At 39.1% G+C, this 21554-nt stretch overlaps 1 protein-coding gene and 1 long non-coding RNA gene across 2 annotated transcripts; one reads left to right on the top strand and one right to left on the bottom strand.

The window, feature by feature from the left end:
- Nucleotides 1-1063: 1063 nt before the first annotated feature.
- xxylt1 (xyloside xylosyltransferase 1) lies at nucleotides 1064-21335 on the bottom strand. Its single transcript, XM_028444506.1, has 5 exons — nucleotides 21197-21335; nucleotides 18609-19223; nucleotides 14794-14941; nucleotides 7091-7223; nucleotides 1064-1998 (listed from the first exon to the last, which is right to left on the bottom strand). The coding sequence occupies exons 2-5, from the start codon at nucleotides 19128-19130 to the stop codon at nucleotides 1602-1604; spliced, it is 1200 nt and encodes a 399-aa protein (XP_028300307.1). The 5' UTR covers nucleotides 19131-19223; nucleotides 21197-21335; the 3' UTR covers nucleotides 1064-1601.
- LOC114461975 (uncharacterized) lies at nucleotides 5762-14818 on the top strand. The gene is made up of 3 exons (XR_003673901.1): nucleotides 5762-5875; nucleotides 5968-6075; nucleotides 14800-14818. It is a non-coding gene; the product is annotated as an uncharacterized LOC114461975 (long non-coding RNA).
- Nucleotides 21336-21554: the final 219 nt, after the last annotated feature.

Here is a 21554-nt window from a genome sequence, read left to right on the forward strand (position 1 = left end):
CATGTGTCAAACTCAAGGCCCGAGGGCCAAATCCGGCCCTTTAAAACGTCAAATTCAGCCCGTTTGAGAAAATAAAAATGATGGAAAAAACATGAAATGCTTTGTAAATTACAAACAAGTTCAGTTTCAGATATTGCAGCCCCTCCAAATACAAAGATTCAATTAAAATCCACTATATTTGCAGACTCAGAGCTCGGTTTTCCAGCTTTTATATCACATCACAACAGTATTTTTTTGAATCCCAAGTTGTTGAAATAACTAATTTTTTCCAAAATCTGGCAAATTTTCCTCAAATTATTCGACAAAATTTCCCAAAATGACGGATATTTAAGTGAAGTTCCTGCAGGGACTGACATACTCACATACTTTTATCCATCCATCCATTTTCTGACCCACTTGCTTTTTTTTTTCAGGGTCACAGGGGGGTCTACTGGTGCCCATCTCCAGCTCTCATTGGGCATTAGGCAGGAGTACACCCTAGACAGGGCACCAGTTCATTGCAGACTTTATCATTTATATATAATTTATACATGTAAGTGCAAACCAGGGTACATCAATGTTGAATTTGCTGTTTTTCAAACCTAAAATCTGTGGCCCACTTCAAGTCTAAGTGGTCCGTATTTGGCCCCTGAACTAAAATGAGTTTGACACCCCTGGTCTAGATAGAATATCTCTATCTGAATGGCCAGGTCAGATCTGGTCATAATTTCTATTATGTTACACAGGCTCGGGTGCTGCACGGTAAATGAGCAGTCAGGTGATATGTTTCGAATGGTGCGAGACAGACGTACAAATAGATGCTGAGAAGGTGAATCAAAAGCTGGCCACTGGAAAAAAATTAAATAATGGTAAACAAACAAACAACTCATTCCTGACTCAATTTTTAGCTGTGTGCTAGCACAGATTCAAATAGCATCAGGCTGTAACGGGTTTGGGGTTAAAACTTTTTCAAAATCAGCTTCATTCAGGTTTGGACGAGTTCGGATCGTATTCTGACGGGCTCGGGCAGTGTCAGGTCTAACTTTTAAGGCCCGATGATGTAACATAAATAATACAAAAAAAGTTACCACTTTCACACTAAGATTTATTGAAATCGCGTTAAAGATAAATAACATTATAGGTGACAGACATAAAAAGATTGAGCCGTACCAGGCTGCGTTAACGTTTCCATTATGACAGTGTAGTAATGATACATTTTGAGGTTAATGCTTGGATTGAACTTGTGATGCAGAAAATACTTCACTTCATTCAAACAAAAGATGCATTTGACAATCAATGCTCTTTTCTGATCATGAATCATTTTGCAGGACAATGTTTTAACTGCTATAAAATCTGAAACTTAAAAATCTAATGTAATCCCATCGCACCAGTACCCTTGGATATTGACCCACTAATGTGGTCTCTTTCATTGCATAAACACGAGATTTCTCACTGAAAGGAAACAAAGTTACAGTATAATTCCTCCTGACCAGCAGGAGGAATTATTTGCAGCTGTTAAGAATGATTAAAAATTGGAATTATTTTTTTCAGAATGCAGGAGAAGATCATTTCATTTTTTTGGCATTACATGTGCCACAGACTTGTTTCCAGTATCACATCAATCAGTCGTCCGGTATGGGAGAATTACAGTTCCCATGGTAGATGTAAACGGGTCCCTTACAGCGATAATACAACTGAAACACGTCTCCGTACCCGTGGTCCCTCCACCAGGTGCACAGCTGCCGGTTCCAACCACAGGCCAGAGAATAAAAGAGTTCAGGATGCTCCATGCCGATCATGGTGAAGAAGTCCTGGTCACCTAAGTGGCCTTTGAAGCGGTAATGGTCAGCCAGTTGGGCCACATTGCTTGGTTCCAACAACTGATTATAGAGAGTGGAGGTCCTCATGGCACCAAGGTTTAGGAGCAACACACCACTGTTGAAGCCTGGGAGGCCCTCGGGTGCCGGTTCTCCTACTCTGGTCATTGGGTTCTCCTTTCGATACTGCCAGAAGGTGTGTCTGGAGGAGAAACAGGATGACAGGGGAATTTAACATTTACACATGTTTAACATCAGAGTTTTTGCCCATTGGAGGATTAAATAGAATAAAACTGCCAATACAGAAACTCTTTGCTTTTGTATGTGATCTGTCAGACTGCTTGTTTATACCCTCAATGGTTATAAAGCTTGTATCATCCATGGTGTAAATGGGATGTCTTCCATTTCCTATATTAGTAGTCCAGAAAATGACCAAACTCTGTTTCATTTCAGAGACTTCCATTACATATTTCACCAAACTGGGCAATAATTACATATTATGGTGATTGAGCAAGATACAGTAACGGATAAGACATTACAACTGGGTTCTTTACAGAGCTTAGTGGAGCAAAAACAGAGACAATAGCTGCCTCGCTTCCGTCAGTCTGCCCAGGGCAGCTGTGGCTACAATAGTAGCTTACCACCACTATGTGTGGAGTGAAAGAAAAATGCCTTAATTCTGTAAAGTGCTTTGAGTGTCTATGAAAAAGCACTATATAAAATCAAAAGTATTATTAACAACAAAAGGTCAAACAAACCATTATGTTCACCACTTTTTACTGAAAGCATTTCATAATATTGCAAAAAATGTTATGATTAATAGTTCAAGTGTAATGTGAACGAGACAAACTGAATTACATAAAGGAAATGCAAGTGAGGATAAGCTGAACCTCTCGGAGTCAGTATAATTAATACAGTAAACTGTATTATCATGACTAAAAGCAGGAGATGCCATTTAATCAATAACTGGTAAACTTAAAAACTGCCAGAACACATAAGTATAATGTGCTGGGGTACCTTGGTCAGAAGTTATCGAACAAAAATCTATTTAGTAATACTACTAATAATAAAGTATTTGGAAAACAATAGTGTGGATGGTATACATCCTTATTAATTACCAAATACAGCAATACTATTTAGTATACTCCTAAGCCATTGGTTCCCAACAGTCTACTGTCGTTCCATGATTTATCATCAGCCAGGTGGTTGAAATGTTTACACACAGCACATATACCATTTTGAAATTAGCTAGTTTTTTGACATATTCCCTGCAATAGCTTACAAAAGGCTGGATGAGAATATATTGTTCCATGTGGATATGGAAATTACTTTGTCAAAATGATGTTAAAAAAGTAGCAGAAGTACCGTTCTTTCAGAGAAATGTACATTTTTTTGGATCACTGTCATTGTTATGCAATTCCTCTTTACATATTTGAAAGGAAAATTCTGCTAAATAATAAGGAACCAAATGCCTAATGTCATACTTGCACATAAACTGCATGTTCAGGCTGCCGTAGGATACGAAAAAAGCAAATTAAATCTAAATATCTGGCCTCGTCTGCTCATTAAACATTACTGAGGTGAAAAGCAGGAAGGGATTCAGCCCCAGAGTGTGTCGGATTGCTAGAGATTTTTAAGCCAACTCAGCGCTGTGTCCTGCCAACTTAGCAACTCCAAAAGAACCAAAGGACAAACAGAGCCATTCAACCAACATTTGTATGCATAGATTAAAACTGTTCGCACAAAGAACATTGCACAACTGAAGGCCTCAAATCACACACATACACACACACACACACACACAACTTAAGTGCAAACCGCCAACTTCAGTCTTCAACCCAACCAGCACACAGCAGCAATCTAACACCCTAGAGGTGGCCCCAGAGAGTTTCCTCAATTGAGATGAATTGCAGTGATGGAACCCAAAGCTGGACTAGTTAAGAATTACTGCTCGAAACTACAAAACCAAAAAAGAGAGAGCAGACAAGGGGCTAATATTTCTGTCATTACTTCTAAGCACATGAGATATCACAATATTTGATTTTTTACACAGAGTGGCTATACCCTTTGAATTTCTAAAGCATGAAAAAAACTCCACATTGGTTGTTGTTGTTTTTGCTTTTTTTTTTTAATGTGCTGACTTCAATGTCTTTTCAGATCCATGGGGATTATGTCCTTTGTCCTTGTATTATTTTAGTTTTTTGGGAAAAAGCAGTTATTTCACAAAGTACACGATGCTCCAAATGAGCTGCATATTTACCTTCACTCATCAGAAACCTGTTTTAGTTTTCTATGAGTACTGCACATAAAATATTAAAATTGTAATCCTAATAATCTTCCATTAGTGGAACACAAGTTTACACGTTTAAAAAAAAATGACAGGCAACGCTCTATAAAGCAAAGACTTGAACCCACAACCTTCTAGCTAAGTAGCAGCAGCAACAATAAGGATTGTACAGCATCTATTGAGAGTAATTATTTTCAAGTGCTTGCATTAACAGAGAGCAGCGTGTTTAGTTCAGGTATACATCAGTACTCTGAGTATAAAGGCATGTGTCAAAGGTAAATGGAAGAATTACAATTTATGTTGTACAGCCTTTTACAGACATTTTTCTCCCATTTAGTGAGAACATGAGATTCTGAGTCAGACTTTTGCATTATTGTTGACCTACATTCAGCAGCTGCAGCGCGTCATTGCAGTGTTATAGACAGTTTGGTAGCTGTCATCTTGAAGACATGCGATGGGCCTACGTGTCCCGGCACATGTTCAGGGTGAGAGCGGGTCGATTTGGGAACTCAAGACAGACTTTTCCTGTCAGCTGCTTTGGCAGAGGAATGCGTTCAGTGATATAAACTCCATGTATTTCAATCTCACTATGGTCAAACGTATAATTAACACCCTTCGAGTTATATGAAGTGACAGAAACTAATGATGAAAAATTTCCACAGCCCTCGTACGGTGCAAAAACTGCAATTCCGCAACAGTCACAAGCTAATTTTGGCCACAGCAGATGGAGTACCTCAAAGTATGTAAGAACGTTAGGATGCTGAAATCTTTTCAGTATAAAATAACCCCTTGGCCTCTCTTAACTTAACAAATACGTGCATAGAAATGGAATAATACAGTAAGTAAGAGGAATAGTAAACTATTTTTGATAATTTCATAAACTATTAGGAGGGAAGATGGAAGGATTTAAGTTAGTGTTTCAAGATGAGCTCTTGTTATGAAACTATTTAGGAAAAAGATTTAAGCTTAATGCGCAAAAACACCAAAAGTTGCACGTTACACAATGTCCTGGAAGGTGGTCTGACCACATATTTGGATTTGCTCCCAAAAAAACAAGATAGTTCCGTACGAGTGAAGAGAGATTTGAGAGACTGATACAGAATGCAGCTGTGTTCTCTCTTACAGTGTTCAAAGTACATTCAAAGCATCATAAAGCTTTCAAGATCAGACTCCACCTGTTCACACCTCCATCCTCCCTGGCCCTTTTTTTCTTTTTCGCAGAGTCCGTTTTCTTGTACTTGTGAAAAAATAGAGGATGAGTGAGTAACAAGGACGTTCTGTGCTGCTATTTCAATTAAATGAGTCGTCTCCGTTGTCAAGGACAAAGGAAACATGTCAGAGAGATGCTTCAAATGAAAACATCAGGTCCTTTCCAAGAGAGAAAAATTAAGCATCAATGTGAACCAAACACAAAGAGAAAAGTCTACAAAGTCAGTGTACGAACATTCCTCCTTCATCCTGTTATCTTTGCAACAAGTGCAAGAATAGCATGAAATGTTTCCACAGAGTTGCCTAGTCACAAACAATGACAGCGCAGTCTTCTGGCTCACTGTATACACGGAGCTCTGTGGTAACAACTAGCATCAGTTGATCTGGGGCTCGGGTTTTAAAATGACAGAAATGCAGCCAAAGAATGACAAAGGGTTTTTTTTCCCCCAGTAATGATGACATTCTCATTGACAGGACTAACTCTGGTTGTGAGGCTGGTGAAAGGATGTGATCTCCAGTATAATGATCTGCTGAACACCAGGAAACACACTGGGACACAGCTCTTGGAATTATTGATATTGGTGTATGTAATATTTATTCAAGTAGATGATTTTCTCAAGCAAATAAAACACATCTGACCAAAATGAGAAACTTTTTTCTTCATCTCCCTTACAGTACTGATGGAAATTCCACACGATGCTGTCAACACTTCATAATGTCCTTTAAAAATCCACTGGAGGTGAAGGAATGTGCTTTAAAGCTCTGACATTGAAAGCGGATTGAGTAAGACGTCCTTCGTACCACTGCATGTCAGGACGCACCAAAACACCCTCAATATGTGTTTAGTAACAAAAACACACCATCACACATGACTATGCAGAGGTAAGACCTCCAGCTGCACCTCCATGTGTTTCACATAAGCACCTAAAAGGAGGGCGACAGAGGGCGATTCCCACAGCTGATAAGCCATCAAACCAATGCAGTGATGCTGAAAAATACCCTAAATAAAAAAAAGCCCTCATCTGTGTGACAAACACACAATCAATTTATGATATTTATCACAAATGGGAGCACGATTCATTAAAATTGGTAAGAAAACATAAAAATGAGAAGGTATGAAAAGATTTTTACAAAGTAAAATATATTTTATAGATTTTTTGCCCACAATAACGATATTAATACGATGCAGCGATTCTGCAATAATCAATATATTGAGGGAAATTTCATCCACGATACATCACAATATGTGTCACTGAAGAAATTCAGATATATACATACAGATATATATATATATATATTGACTGCACTGAGTCCATTTCACAGGAATTACAAAACATTGTCAATCAATTTCACATTGTACATTTGCTTTAGGGGCCACCAAATATTAGACCTAGGGCCGAATGTGGCCCCTGGGCCGCCAGTTGCCTATGTCTGCCCTAAAGGAAGCCACCTGCTTAAATGTTACCAGCAAGCAGCCATTCATTAAGACTGTGAAATCTCCCATTTGACCTTGACGCCAGTAGCCTTGTTCACGCACACGTTCTACACGCACACATACAACGGCCTAAACGACGATGGATGTTTGATTATCTTAGGGGGCACTGGAGAATCAGCTGAGAAACAAAGAGCTTTAAAGTGTAAGAGCATGTGTGTGTGGTCGAGCATGCACACGCGCATCACCACAAAAACATTGCTACCTCTCCAGATTTAATCAATTTGAGTCTTTGAGCAAGCAGAGTAATCCAGAATGAGAATATAGCTGTGGATAGCACAACCACCTGTGTGTCAGACTGCCTACCTGTAGACTGGCTGCATCTCTCTGGCGATGCCTATCACAGCTCCAGAAGGAAAGCGGTCAAATTCATGGAAAAGGTCCCTGATGTTTGTTCGAAACTTCAGGTCCAGATCGAGCTGCACGATTTGCGTCAAACCTAAAAAAAAAAAAAAAAAGAAGCACAGATTTGTTTGTTTTTTAAAAAAGTATGGTGGGTAACTAAACATGTAGAAACAAAGGAACTTTTACCATTTCATTCCTTTTATCTTCTATTACTCCTTTATCCTGTGTAGCGAGATGACGCCAATACTTTGACTCATACTAGCCACAAAGCAGAGTACACCCTGGACAGGGCGCCAGTCTGTTGCAGAGCATGAAAGCTAGGAACTGTAACACTGGTGACCTAGCTCTTGTCTGTTCATTGTTTCAGTTTCCCATATTTTGCTTGTTGGCATGGAAAAAAAAAAAAAAAAAAAAAAAAAAAAGTCAAACACTTGGGGACAGTGTTCTACAAGGTCTGTGGTGTGTAGCCTGCAGGATTTAAACATTCATGCACCATTAGACATCAATATAATGACATTCCATTAGAATATTGATTCACAATAAAAGATCTAACTGAATCCTGACTAAATCACTGATCATTGAATGAACACAAAGCAAAACTGTGTAGGCACTTTTCATAGGAAGGACAAATACTATCAACAAGTGGAAAGAATAGAAATACATCATCTTGAATAAAAATAGACAAAACTTAAAAAAAACCTAAAAAAGAAAAATAACACTAGCGTACAGGACTCAGTTTGAATGCAGTCCTAATGGGTTCATACAACAAGGTCATTGTTGCTTTTAATGGAAGTTGCAACCGTCTATGTCATTTCCCCCTAAAAAGAGTTATCGCTTTGTTCACCAAACCTAGATTCCTCCTTTTGTTTCGAGATGACGAACCAACAAAAAAGAGTATCTCCTGCCCAATAGACACGTATTTCTGCCTCCCAAAATCAGCAAATATTGATTTAATAGTTTCAGGTTTGCATTAAAGTGTTTTCCAATGCACGTTTCCGCTGACCTAAGCGGAAGGGATGACTTGGCGGAGCAGCGGCCAACTGTTTTCTGTACTTTCCAAACAGGGAAGCTGCATATTACAATGCCCAATGTACTGTGCCAACAGAGGGAGGATAGGAAGCTTAATCTCTGCATGGTCTGGGCCATTCAGTTGTATTTACAGGGATTAGCTGCAGCCAGAATAACAGGAAGAGGGAATTTGGTTTTTAAAGCAGTGTGATGTACCAGGTTTGATGGGACTCATTGTTCATACAAGACCTGTAAGGGGTAAAGAGGATAAGGTCACATCACACTAGGAACCTCTGCAGCAAACAGCTTTGACACCTAATGGAAACTTGACAATGAAACCTTTGACATTTTGCCACTGCCATAGCAAACGAACCATTAGCGACAATGTTGATCACGCTTTTAAATGTTTTGTTTACAAATAATCTGATGAACTCTCCAATTATCCATGAACATATTTTACCCTCGGGGTTAATCTGACCCCATGGATATTCTACGCCAAAAAAACAGAATTCCTTTATTAATCCCAGAGGGAAATTGCTTTTGTTACAGCCACTTAAAAAAAAAGAAGAAAAATCACAAATAAAAGAATACAGCGTTTAATAAAGACGAAAGAAAAATTAAACATTAAATAAGTGTATAACGAAGTAAAAGACTATTGAAAATAAGGATCAGATACACACACATTACAGTAGTAAAAATAAAGATATATAATACTACTACTAATAATAATAATACAAATACACATTATATACAATTATGATACAGATTTTTACAAAAATAATACAGATATTTTCAACAAACAAGCTGTGAGGTTACAGTGATACATTATACAGTTTGTCTGCCCATTGAATGGAGTCAAACTGACCCAAGGATAATAGGACGGTTAAAAAAGTTATTTAATATACTGTATATGTGCAGACAACTCATTTGAATGGCTGTCATCAAAATGAAAAAAAAGTAGACAGAATTCTAACGGTACGAAATATAGAACAAATGAGTGACTCAACTTGTAATTTATTTCAGAGAATGTTTCCCATTAAGTGATTGCCTTCAGCTTTAGAAAGACAGTCTGCAACACAATAATAGTTCACCCAACAAGCAGCAGAAAACCAAGAGTGAAGGGTTACACTTGACCTAGGACAGAAATGTGTGTGATGACAGTTTATTTCAGTATTGATGTCATTTAGGAAGCTTAGATAAGATCAAACCTTCCCTCAGCCAAGAAAACAAGACAAAGGAAGGAAAATAATCTTTCTTCCTCAGGTAAAAACTGGGTCAACTCCAATAAACCCCATTATCAGTCATGATGCCAACACTTAGTGCTTAAAAGAAAGAGGCATTCGGTGTATACTTCCACTCACCACAGTCATAGCACATTCATGGAAGTGATCTATAAATGTGTGTGAATCTCATCAAACTGCATTACGTTTTTCCTCAAAATTCGATCCATGATGGCACTTTCTACAATTCACAAGTCAAATTCACTATAACACACATATTAAATACCTGTAAATCAGGGATTATAGTGGATTTTCAAAACACGTGTGGATAATGTTGATAGGAATATCTGCTAACACATCTGCCTGTTACCTGTGCAATTTTAACCAAATGGGAAAATAATAAGGAAGGAGCGTAGGAAAAACTCAAGCCTCAACATGTTGAAAAATCTAGAGGGATTAGAAAAGGGACAACACAACACCTTTAAAAAAAAAAAAAAAAAAAAAAAAAAAAAAATGTGTTTCACGTAACTGTGTATCTATAACAACAACTTTCCACTGTTTTAATGCTATACAACACAATCACATGTAAGCCATTGTTAAAAACAGCCCAGATTTTGTCCGACTATGATTTTAAAGAACTTTTTAGCATTTTAATTTTCTAAGCAGTTAGTTTATTTGTTGGTAATACACTTGTAATAAGATCATAAGCGTAGTAATCTCATACAAGATCCGCAGTATATTATACACCTATTTATTTCCTGCAAACTAAGTCAATGCACCATTAAAACCCAAAAAGCTCCAACTTTCAAGTGGTTTAAAGCTTAACATGATTAATAATCTCAGACTTTAGATGGGAGGAAACCTGAAGCAAATGTTCTTTCTTGCTTCATACCAGTGTTTTTTTTAGCATTTGTGAGCCAAGTCACATTGCATGGATAAACAAGTTTGGATGAACTACGGTCAGACCCGCAGAACGTCTCCGCGCCAAATAGCACATACCACGTTCCCAAGATATGTCAAATGACTCAAATGGTCTCCGAGAGGCTCTTGACATCAGCTCATAAAATATCCATGTCAAATTACAGCTTGATTCAACCAGCATTAACGGAGGAGTAGTCATTTGAAAAATGAGGCCCCTTGGCGCCCTCATGACACATACAGAGTAATGGGCCTCATTCATATATTGGTATGTGCCAATATATGAAATTTAGATTTTATTGACTGCACTCAATCCATTGTACAGGAATTACAAAACATTGTCAATCAACTTCACATTAATGACATCCAAGTAAAACAAAGTGTATAATGCACAGTGGCTCTTCTTAACACACACTGACCCCAACTAGTTCAATATCCTTGTGTTATGTTTAAAGGGGGGGTATTATGTAAAATCGACTTTTTCAAGATTTATATCGGGGGGAAGACGTGTGCTCCCTTCATAAAAAACAGCCAATCAGCGGGAACTGACTCACAACACGCACTGCGTGTTTTCCTCCGTGCCGAATAGATACACCTTGGCCCGTCCATAACGGGCCCACAACTGTTGCACTACCAGTAGACGTAACCTCTAATCCCCGTACACTGATGCGCACCTTAACAACAAGTCCGCGCCTCCGTCCAGGAACCCCGGGAACGAGCGTCGCTCTCAGAGAGAGGAGATGGCTGCAACTCCACAGGATCTGCCTGTGTGCCAGCAGCAGCAGCCGACGGGAGTGTATAAACCCACTTGGTGGTTGATATACGCTACCACTGTGATACTGTCCGTCCTCACCAGGACATGATGTCCCCCGAGAGACAGGAGGAAGTGGATCAACGAGAGGAACACCGCTGACATTTCCAAATAATTTATGCAACAGCGTCGGAGGTCTGTGTCCCAGCCACCTCTCACCGACCTGCCCTCGAACACAGCCCGTCAGGCTGGCGTCCATGGAGATCACCTTCCTGGACGTAACGGTCCCCATGGACACACCGAACATCAGGAAATCCGAGGCCCGCCAGCTGCGCAGAGCGGCACTCCAGAGTAACCAGAACCCGATGTCCCCCGAGAGACGGGAGGAAGTGGCTCAGCGAGAGGAACACCTCTGACATTTCCAAATAATTTATGTGACAGCGTCAGAGGCCTGCGTGCCAGCTGCCTCTCACCGACCTCGACCTATGTCATAAAGCCATCAATCCAAGAAACCGCAGACATAATCTGAACTGAACAGATATGCCCGGTCGAAACAGTGGGAGCCATGCCCTGAACGTCTCCACCTGCTGCGCCGACAGGCGCGGAGCGCAGAGACAGTTTCCTGTGTAGGGGACAACGTGCTCTTTTCCGTGTTGATCACAAACCCTAGGTCGAATAGGTGACGTATCAGAATGCGCGTATGCGCTGTGACAAATCATTGTGCCAAAAACAGCTAAACAGGTGGCCGAGCGGATGCCCTACCTCCTCAGCGGGGCTATCGCTGCCTCCGCGGCTCGCACGAACACCCTCAGGCTCAGTGAGAGGCCAAAGGGGAGCACACGGTATTCATGACATATCCACCAGAAAGCAAATCTCAGGTACTTTCTGTGAGGGGGATATAACAGAATGTGGAAATACGCATCCTTCAGGTCGACAGCGGTGAACAAACCTCTCTGACGCATCAGGAGTAAAAGGGAGGCGTGTGTAAGCATCCTGAATTTACATTTTCTGAGAAATCTGTTCAATTACCGTAGACCCACAATAGGGCGAATGCCGGCCCCCCTTTGTTAGGGGGCCAGAAAATAAAAAAAACGCTCTCATTTCCGGGGACTTCTCTGCAGCATCGCTGCACAAAAAAACAGCGTCGGGCCAAGTATCCCTTTCGGGACCACCGGCGCGCCAAGGATGTGGCTCTTTTCTGCGTCAAAACCTGGTAAGGTCAAGCCAAGGCGCTCATTCCTGAAGCACCATGTGCTCATTACGCTACCCAAGGCCCGCGTGGAACGGCGCTGGGTGTGGAGACACACACCTGCTACGGATTAAAATGTTCACTGTCGCTGGGTCCTGAGACAGAGCGAAAACCCTCACACAGTTCACCTTGGTAAGCCGTGAGGAGGGAGAGGACATTTAGAGCTCTCACTGAGAGAGCAACTGCAGACGCCCTGCCCGATGGATCCGACTGAAGACGGTCCATCCCGGTTGGTAGCACGGGTCTCCGGGGAGAGAAAGCAGGCTGGAGTGGCAACAGGTAAGCCGTAATCAACGGTTCCACCGTCGGCATTCTGAACAGTTCGAGGCTCTCCACATCCTCACAGTTGAGGGTGGAGGAGCCTGTCACATGAGACTTTCCACTGAAAGAACGGTCCTTCCATGGATGTGCCACTTCCAGCAACAGCTCCGGGAAAACGGGGAGGATTCCATTTGATTCCGTCTGCGATTCCGTTAACGTGGATTTTATAGGACCCTAGACTTAACTTGTGTAATAAGGAAAATAAATACATAAATAAAAAAATAAATATCGATATTTGGCGCCAGTGAATCGATAACGTACCTCTAAACGAAACCTTGCGATATATCGTCAATATTTTGGCACACGCTTGGTCCTGACTGTTGCCAAGAGTGGGTTGGAAAGACTTCAGCAACTCCACAAACCCAAAATGAATAGAGATGATTTTAGCAAACAATAATATTGTTAAATAAATATTTAAAAAGAGGGTATTTTGACAAAAACCATGCATGCATGCATCCCGCAAAGTGCATCCAAATCACATTCAAATCAAAACGCTGATGGTATGAGCTGACAATGTTTTATAATGACACTTTATAGCAGTAAAATTACAGGAAATAAATGCCTATGTGGAGATTCCCTCTCCTAAAATGCTTGTTTATGACCTCTGTACAGCATAATAATAATTAAAAAAAAAGTTAGTTTAAAAAATAGCCTTGAAAAGCTATAATAATTTTTATCCAATTATCCAAATATACATAACTCTTGACCTGGGTCTTCCTGGTTCAAGCAAAGTGTTAATTTTTTTTTTGGTATGTGATTTTCTCAAACTGGCTGAGATCTCATAATCTCCCACTTCAAGTGTCACAAAATGTCATGACTTCCTGTCCCTCCTTCTTGCAGCTGCCATTTCTACATGTGGATATCACTTTTTTTCCACACTGTCACCCATAAACGATTTTCCCGGTCTACGCTTGATTTTGTGATGAGGCCCTTTCAGGGAAGAAAGGAGAGATAAATCAAAGCAGTGGTAGAGTAAAAAAAAAAAAAAAAGAAAAGCTGGTGTGGGCTGATGTGCAGCCTAAGCCCAGCAGCATCATCCACCCCTGGCTCTCATGAGATGGGCACATTCTGCCCTTTGCAGATAAAAGCATTCTTTAAATAGAAACCTGTGACCAGTTGGCCACATGGAGCAGCCCCGTGACACGTTGTAGGTGATCAATAAGCACCGAGCACGGATTTAACCTCAGGGATATACAGGCCAGTGAACGTGTGCTTTACTAGGGTCGAACACTGCGACAGTCGTCGGTGATACCATGGATAGATGACAAGATTTATCATTAACAACAGCTGGGTTCATCAAGCAGCAGTGAATGCTAACTTGCGTTTGAAAGCATCAGCAAAAATTAATTGAAAAAAAAAAAAAACAGACCTGTATTTTTCATTGATTCGGGCTCTGCGAATGAGAATCAATTTCAACCCCACAGCCTAACAGTTCAGTTTATCTGGAAGGACGCCAGATGCGGCACACTCTCTAAAGTGTCTAAAGTGCTACGACGAACTGATCACTGCCCCTGCTCCGCGTCCACATAGGAGGCATTAATGTGGGCAGCAGCCTGATAACAGTAGTGCTCCCTGAGGCTGGACCATGTGCCCCCCCAAAAAATGCAACATATCATAATAGTTGTTCAATGTAATATCCCAAATACAGATAAAGAATGAATGTTTAATACAAAATATTCCCCTCTTTAATTTTACAATCAAACCCACAGTATTTTCAAATCATTAATTGTGATAATTATATGAATTTCCAATCCAGTAATACAAAGCAGTGGTTCTAAACCCTTTTTATATTTGCCATGTCCCACGTACCCATCATCATATAACAGATACCACCCTCTGAGTTTTTAAATGCGCTTATGTTTTATGTTAATCCTAAATATGTCTACAGCAACATTAACTGGGATTTGGAGCCATTTGATGGCTTATTTCCAATATCTGGAGTATTTTAGTAGTTTAGCTGTGTTAAAACCTTTTCATTCATTGTCATAAAAATGTTTTTCCAAAGACTGTGAACTAAATTACTGTTTTTTTCCAATGTTGATAGTTTGAAATATTTTTTTTTTAATAACTAGAAAAATTATTCGATTTCCCATCTAATTAACTAACGAGGAACACATACCCAAGGTTGGGAATCCCGACTTGAGTGGCTAACTAAAAAGATAAAAAGGTATAAACTATATTTAGACATTGGTCTTACTTTCAGGCATGATGTGATGTAAGGCCACAGACAAAAAGAAGATGGAGTCGCTGTAGTAAGCTCCAGAGCCAGCACTGAAATGTTTCTGCATGGCCTCCACAATGGGGAAGAGCTTCTCAGTGAGTGCCATCACGTCATGAAACAAGATCTGCAAGAGAAGGTAAATGACCGCGTTGATAACACAATGATCTCCAGACAATGAAAACACAAATAATACAGTATTGTTTGCTTGAGGTTTGAAAAGCATTGGGACATAATGGCTTTAGACTGTGCTGGGGAACCAAGAGACTCTAATGGAGAAAATCCAAAAAGCTACAACTAGAGTGCAAACTCTCATCCTTTCAACAATTTTTCTTAAAAGGTGCCTCGAGCCGATATTGGCATTGGTACGATATCGACAAAGAACAGAGCAACGGGTTATATTGACCAGCATCTAAAACCTCCTATACATGTATTGTTTTTATTGGATTCATTGTGATTTTTTTTTTTTTCTCTGTCTTTTTTAACTTATTTAATTAATTTGAAGAATATTCTGAAGTTTAAAGTGTAAGTACACCCCCATACCAGGTTTTTGCTGACCTACCACTAGGGGGAAATTCAAAAAAATGCCTTGATTATGGGCGTTGCTCCCAGAGTAGTTAAAACACGCCCAGTACAGCAGCCCCACCCCCATAGCGCTGCACAGTTCTGCATGAAGCTGTCAATCAATGCTCACTAAAAACACTCAATGTATAAAACTTAGACTAAATTGTGACAAGTGGGACTAGGATCAACAAACTACATTACTTCATACCTAATGTCATATGTAGTCAGCAGAAAAAAAGGTTTTAGGGTGTACTACACATTAAGTTTAATAGGGGTGTTCCGATCCAATATTGATATCAATCCGATATTAGCCAGAAAACTAATATTGGATTTTATCTGACTGCATCTAAAATCTCCGATATAAACTGTTTTATATTATATTTATTCAATTGTAGAATACTGTAGATATTATGTTGAAGGTTAAAATTTATGTAACCAATTGGTTGATAATAAATGGGTCAGTTTTTCTCATCCCTACTATTGCTGACTATTGTTCTCTGTTTGAGTAACATCACTTGATCAAGGCTTTTCTAACATTCCACACTACAAAATAAGTCATAAAAATATGTATGATTCGTGCTGATATCGTATTGTATCGATATCGGCCAATACGCAAGGCTGCAATATCAGTATCGTATTGGAAGTGAAAAAGTTGTATCGGGGCATCCCTAAAGTTTATGTAACCCATTGGCTGTTTGAGTAATATCAGTTGAAGAAGCTTTTCTAACGTTCCACATTACAAAATAAGTTACAAAAAAATCTGATTTGTGCCAATATTGTATCGACTTGATATAGGTATCGGCCATTACTGGAGGCTGCAACATCAGCATCATATTGGATGTGAAACAGTTGTAGCAGGACACCCCTATTTTCCTCTGCAAATGTCACCTGGCAAACCCATATTCTGTCATTACTGCCACATCCTTCTGCCTTACAGCTTTAAATCCTAAAGAAGCTGAGAGGCAGCCGTCTGTGCACAGAAGGGAATTTAGAAGTTGCTGAGAGTTGTTTTCTATTGAAAAACATTAGATACACCTTAGAGAAGTTGTCAGGTGATCTCAGGATGACTAACACACAAAACACATTTACAGGCACACGCCCACTTAGTCTATATAAGGTCTCCAAGTACCGGAACAGAGGGTCAAGTGACTGATTACTTCCTCTGCTGGGTGTAAGACCAAGAAGTGAGAGTAATTACATAAACTCAAACTTTGAAACGCAATAGTGTGGTTAAACCACTAACCACGTCATCCAGGGTTTATAGGAAACTTTTACCACATGCAGAATAATAATATTATGCTGACTGGCCATGTTCAAATCATTTATTTTTTCTGCATAAAAGCCAATGAGCATTTAGGCTGCACTGTACAGTCATTTTCTATAGGTAGAACAGAGAAAGGTGTCATGTGTTTTATTAAAGAAGCAGTAGTCACAAATGTATTTTTTGCATGACTGATCTTAACAGTAAACTGGTCCAATGAATAGAACACAAAGACACAACCCAGACCCAAAACTGCCAAGATGTCAAACTGAGCAAACTTTTCACCAAGGCCACAGCAGCAGAAACAGCCAGAGAAGCTTCCTCTCATAACAACTGAAGAGAACAAGTCTCAACTAATGAGGAAAAAAGCATTGTAAACAAATGTTGTATGCTCTGGAATGTATGGGGGATAAAAAGTTCAAAAGTGAGGGGGCACGACCCAAAGACTGAAAGGGAAAATCCTATTAGCAACCATCGGTATGAAAGAGCAACACTGTCCCCATGTGGCTTAGAGTCAAACAGCATCCGCAGCCCATAAAAGATTCTGTCTTTTGGACGTTTATAAAGTTGTATTGTTAAGAGCATCAGACCTGGTTCGTGAACATGGTCAATATTTTTGAGATTTGACATTTTTAAGTGTGAACAGGGTCGAAGAGTTTTTCATGTTTTCCAACCAAATGTAATTTTTACCAGGTAGGGTTCATAAATAAATACATTTAAATTGGTTTGAGACACTAAATGAACCAAAGAAGTGATTGTGTGCACCCGCCTCGTACTAGTTGATATATGATCTGCAAGCAAGTAGTGAAGATCCATGATTTCTGAAATGTCTAGCAAACACTTTTTGCAAAAGTATATTTTGTGTAAAGACATCCACCCTGTTCCTCTATGTTTATCCCCACAAATAGACTTCAAATATTATTGAACAAAATAGAATTTAAAGCAACCTTTAGAAAACACAACCTGCTTCTTTTAGAATTTAGAATCAACTGTAATGGGACTGAATTGGAGACATCTAAAGGGTTCAAATATTTCAAATGGAATTAAATTCATTTGATTCCATTTCACGTGATTTTCAGAGGACTACGAAACAGTTTGAGGTACATGACATTACAAAAAAGTGATCACAGTGTTACTAGTGAAAAACTAATGAACAACAATTGATTTTAGGACACAGAGACAAGCTGTGGTGAAATAGCCCCAAAGTTGGTGCCTCAAAGAAAAAAAATGTTTCATATCCCAAGAAAGAGTCATCTTCAAATTATAAAATTAAATGGACATCAGATGTTTTCCTTAGATTCCCACATGACGTTATGGGCCAATGAAAATAGTAAAGAAAAAGTTTTTTTTCTGATTTCAAGAGACTGTCACCCAAGAACCAATGCATATATGCGACTAATCATTAGTGATTTGAACAGTCTATAAACGTAGATCAAAGCTGATCAAATTACAGGGAGCTGAGCCATATGTAAAGTTGTTTAATGAAGGCCCCAACATGTTCAAGCCCGAAACCCAGACAAACTTTTTTACAAATTTGGGGGGAAGGCATGTCCACCAGATATGATGCATAGCAGATATGTTTGTATATTCTGAGAGAGTAGATGAAGCTGTATTACTATACTAAATTTAATTGTCCTATGCGGTGTTGCTCCTGAGATAGTGGAAGCTAAACAACTACAGTAACAAAAATTGATACATACCCCCCTCACTAAATAGTCCATATCTCAAAATGCATTCATCTGATCAACCTAAAAATGTACAGTGTGCCTATTGAATAATTATCAAACAATTGGTAAACATTTCAGAATTTTTGAGAAATGTCATGGAATGACCCTACTACTATCTATTGGGGGGAAAAAACAAAAACATCACACATTGGGATGTCCAGCGTGGCAAAAATATGTTGCATTTGTATATTTACATTATAAGCAAAGTTCTGATAATTAATGCTTACCCTCCATTGGCTTACCTCATATGCAAATGTGGCATCAAGAAGAAACTCCTGCAGCATCTTCTCACCCAATTCCTGGCTGGCCTGGTCACTCACAAAATGAAGCACCAGCACCTCACCGTGGAGGAAGTGTCCATGCTTCACCATAGACAACATGGCCACTCTAAACTTCTCCTGTAAGCTTTGACTCTTGTCTACTTTGGTGAACATCATCAGTGCATGGTAGCGTCGCTCACTAATCGGTGTCTCTCTTATCTTAGACTTTGAATCCTCTCTTCCTCCTCCGACGTCTTGATCCTCAGATCCTACAGGGGATAAGAGTTTGGTATCCAAAGTGAGGTCTGCGTCGTTTCTGATGGTGTTGTGGCTTGCTTGTGTTTGCTTGATCCTTTTAGTGGTGCTGGAAAAGTTTTGCTTCTCTGAGCCGAAGTAGTAAAAAGCTACAACGGCGAGTGCTGCAGCCAGGAGGACCACAAACTGATAGGATCTGAAGGTACTGATCCTACCCATGGTTCTGACCACTAGTCTGACGAGGCCCATATCTCCTCTTTGGTGTCATGAGAGTGGAAGGGTCGACAGGAAAAACCGTCATCCTTGCTTTAACTTTACAGATGGTGCCAAGTCATTTTAGATCTGCAGAGGAAAAACAAAAATTTATGAATTTTCCATTATAACAACATAAAACCACATGTAAACACATGATTGTGCGCCTCTTTCTGCATAACATTTTGCAATGCACACACAAACTAGGGGTGTCAAACTCATCTTATATTACCCAGTTTGATCTAAAGTGGGCTGGACCTGAAAATTTCATGTTTTTATGAATAGGAAAAGCAATTTAAAATTGTCTTTCCCCACTTCACACTTTTACATGTAAGAATCATTGTAGGTACCTTACAATATCATAATTGTAAAGCAAATGGTCAACATGTCTGATTTTTTTTAACTAATTTTCCCATTTGCCAGAATTCTGTTGCATAATTTTTGAGAATTTTCTGGGTTTTTTTTTTTTCCTTTTTTTTTTTTTTTTTTAATTACGATTCAATATTACTGCAAAACCCATCATATTTTGGTTGCATTTTATTGAATTTGGGATATTTGGAGGGAGTCAAACATCTATAATACGATGATTTACAAGAAATGTCAGTCAGATATCTTCATCTACGACCATTTGGAATGATCAAATTGTATTAAAATACATTCATTTATCAAAACATTGTCAGCATTATTATTTTTTCTTCTTAAATAAAAAAGGCAAAACAAATTCTCAGGGTTTTCATGCAAAAATGACAGTAAATGAACGCACTAGGCATCTTTGACGGCTTGCGCTCAGATGTGTGGCAAAAAAAATCTCTTTAAAATCACAGACAAGAGTGAAAAAACCACAATGACAAAAACTTTTCAAACAAACAACTAGCTGACGATAAGGAAAATAATTAGAGCTGGGCAAAAAAAAACCAAAATTGATTTAATGGATTTATTCAAGTTTAAAAAAAAAAATGTAACATATTTTTTATTTTATTTATTTTTTTCCCCCACCAGTTTTTTCAGACTTTTTCCACATTCCGTACTTGTGGGTTACCGTAGCGTGATATGAACCATCCCCCTCTTTGTTTACATGTGTTTACCCTTTGAGTAGTCTATATGTGTGGCACAGGCATGTTTAATTTTTCTATTCGCACTATGCTGAGATGCTAAAGATATTATTTTCTAATTGTGATGTTATAAAATATGTAGTTATCTGATTTCTTAATCAGAAAATTGAAGCTACTGAGACGTTGCTGTTGCATTTTTACTTAAACCTGGGTTAAAGGTTGAAATTGTTGAATGACAGAGCCTCATATACTTTTTATTTTGGGATTATTCTATGCATTTTAACTCTTGAGGACAATCACAGCAATAAAGTTGCATTGTTGACATTATATCTCATGTCTGCAGTCATTTTAAGTGCGTTGGGGAAAAAAAATCGAAAATCGAATCGAAACTCAATTCTTTCTTTAAAAAAAAAAAAACGATTTTTTTTTTTTTTTTTTTTCCCCTTCGGTAAAATCGCTCAGCCCTAGAAATAATTGCACTGGGGGACATTGGAAGATTTAGCGCCTAGTCGCAGAAGGCTGAGTTGTTGCTATAGCTCAACTGGTTACCAGTTTAACTGGTGACTTATTTACGACGTAGCAAGGTGCAGCTGTTATTAAAAACTTACGTCATATATTTTAACATTTAAAATAGATATTTAGGTGGATTATGTATGTGTTTTAGTATGTTTCACGAAGGCACAGCTAAATACAGTTGCACGGATAAGATATTTTGAGTTATTAGGGTTATTTTAAACTACACTGTCCGTCACACGCTGGTCATATGACGTTACAGTCCGTGTCAGTCAGCAGCTAATGTCCAAAATCAAACATAACACCAAAGAAAATCAGGCATTTTTTTTACGTTTATAAAACATCCGACTTCACCATCTGAAGGACAAAGTTGGAGCTCTGTCACCAGGTAACACGCATACCTAATAAAATGGAACACCACCGTTGGAGAGATTTGGAGAAAAACCACAAGCACAGAGCCCTACAGAACAAATGTAGAGCATGTGTGTGGATACATACCTGTGCAAGTCTAAAACACAGACAATAAAACGCCACGGTTCTGCAGCCTTCTCCAGAAAAATAAATCCCAATCCCACATTGTGAGAAACTGGAGCTATCAGCTTTAGCAACGCAATCCTGTGGACACAGTCTTAACCACGCCCACACAGTGGCGCAGGTCGTGATGCATTTAAGTACTGTGGGAATAAAGACAATATTCCAGTATATTGCACAATCATCTTGATGTCAGTATTCATACAAGTTAGGGGCTACAAATAACAAAATGGGACGATATAGCAATGACAGTTATGAACAGTTGTTTAAAAATAACACACCGATTCATACATTTTTGTTTAACCTGTTTATCAGAAAGACAAAT

This window comes from Gouania willdenowi, chromosome 4, assembly GCF_900634775.1.
Source record: "Gouania willdenowi chromosome 4, fGouWil2.1, whole genome shotgun sequence".
Classification (NCBI taxonomy): domain Eukaryota; kingdom Metazoa; phylum Chordata; class Actinopteri; order Blenniiformes; family Gobiesocidae; genus Gouania; species Gouania willdenowi.

Bases quoted from the DNA above. Each gene is read 5' to 3' on its own strand.
- xxylt1 (XM_028444506.1), bottom strand. From the start codon at position 19,130: ATGGGCCTCGTCAGACTAGTGGTCAGAACCATGGGTAGGATCAGTACC. The intron at 14,942-18,608 runs GTAAGCCAATGG...CTTCTCTTGCAG, and splicing joins ATGCCACATTTGCATATGAG to ATCTTGTTTCATGACGTGAT. The intron at 7,224-14,793 runs GTAAGACCAATG...TTTTTTTTTTAG, and splicing joins ACATCACATCATGCCTGAAA to GTTTGACGCAAATCGTGCAG.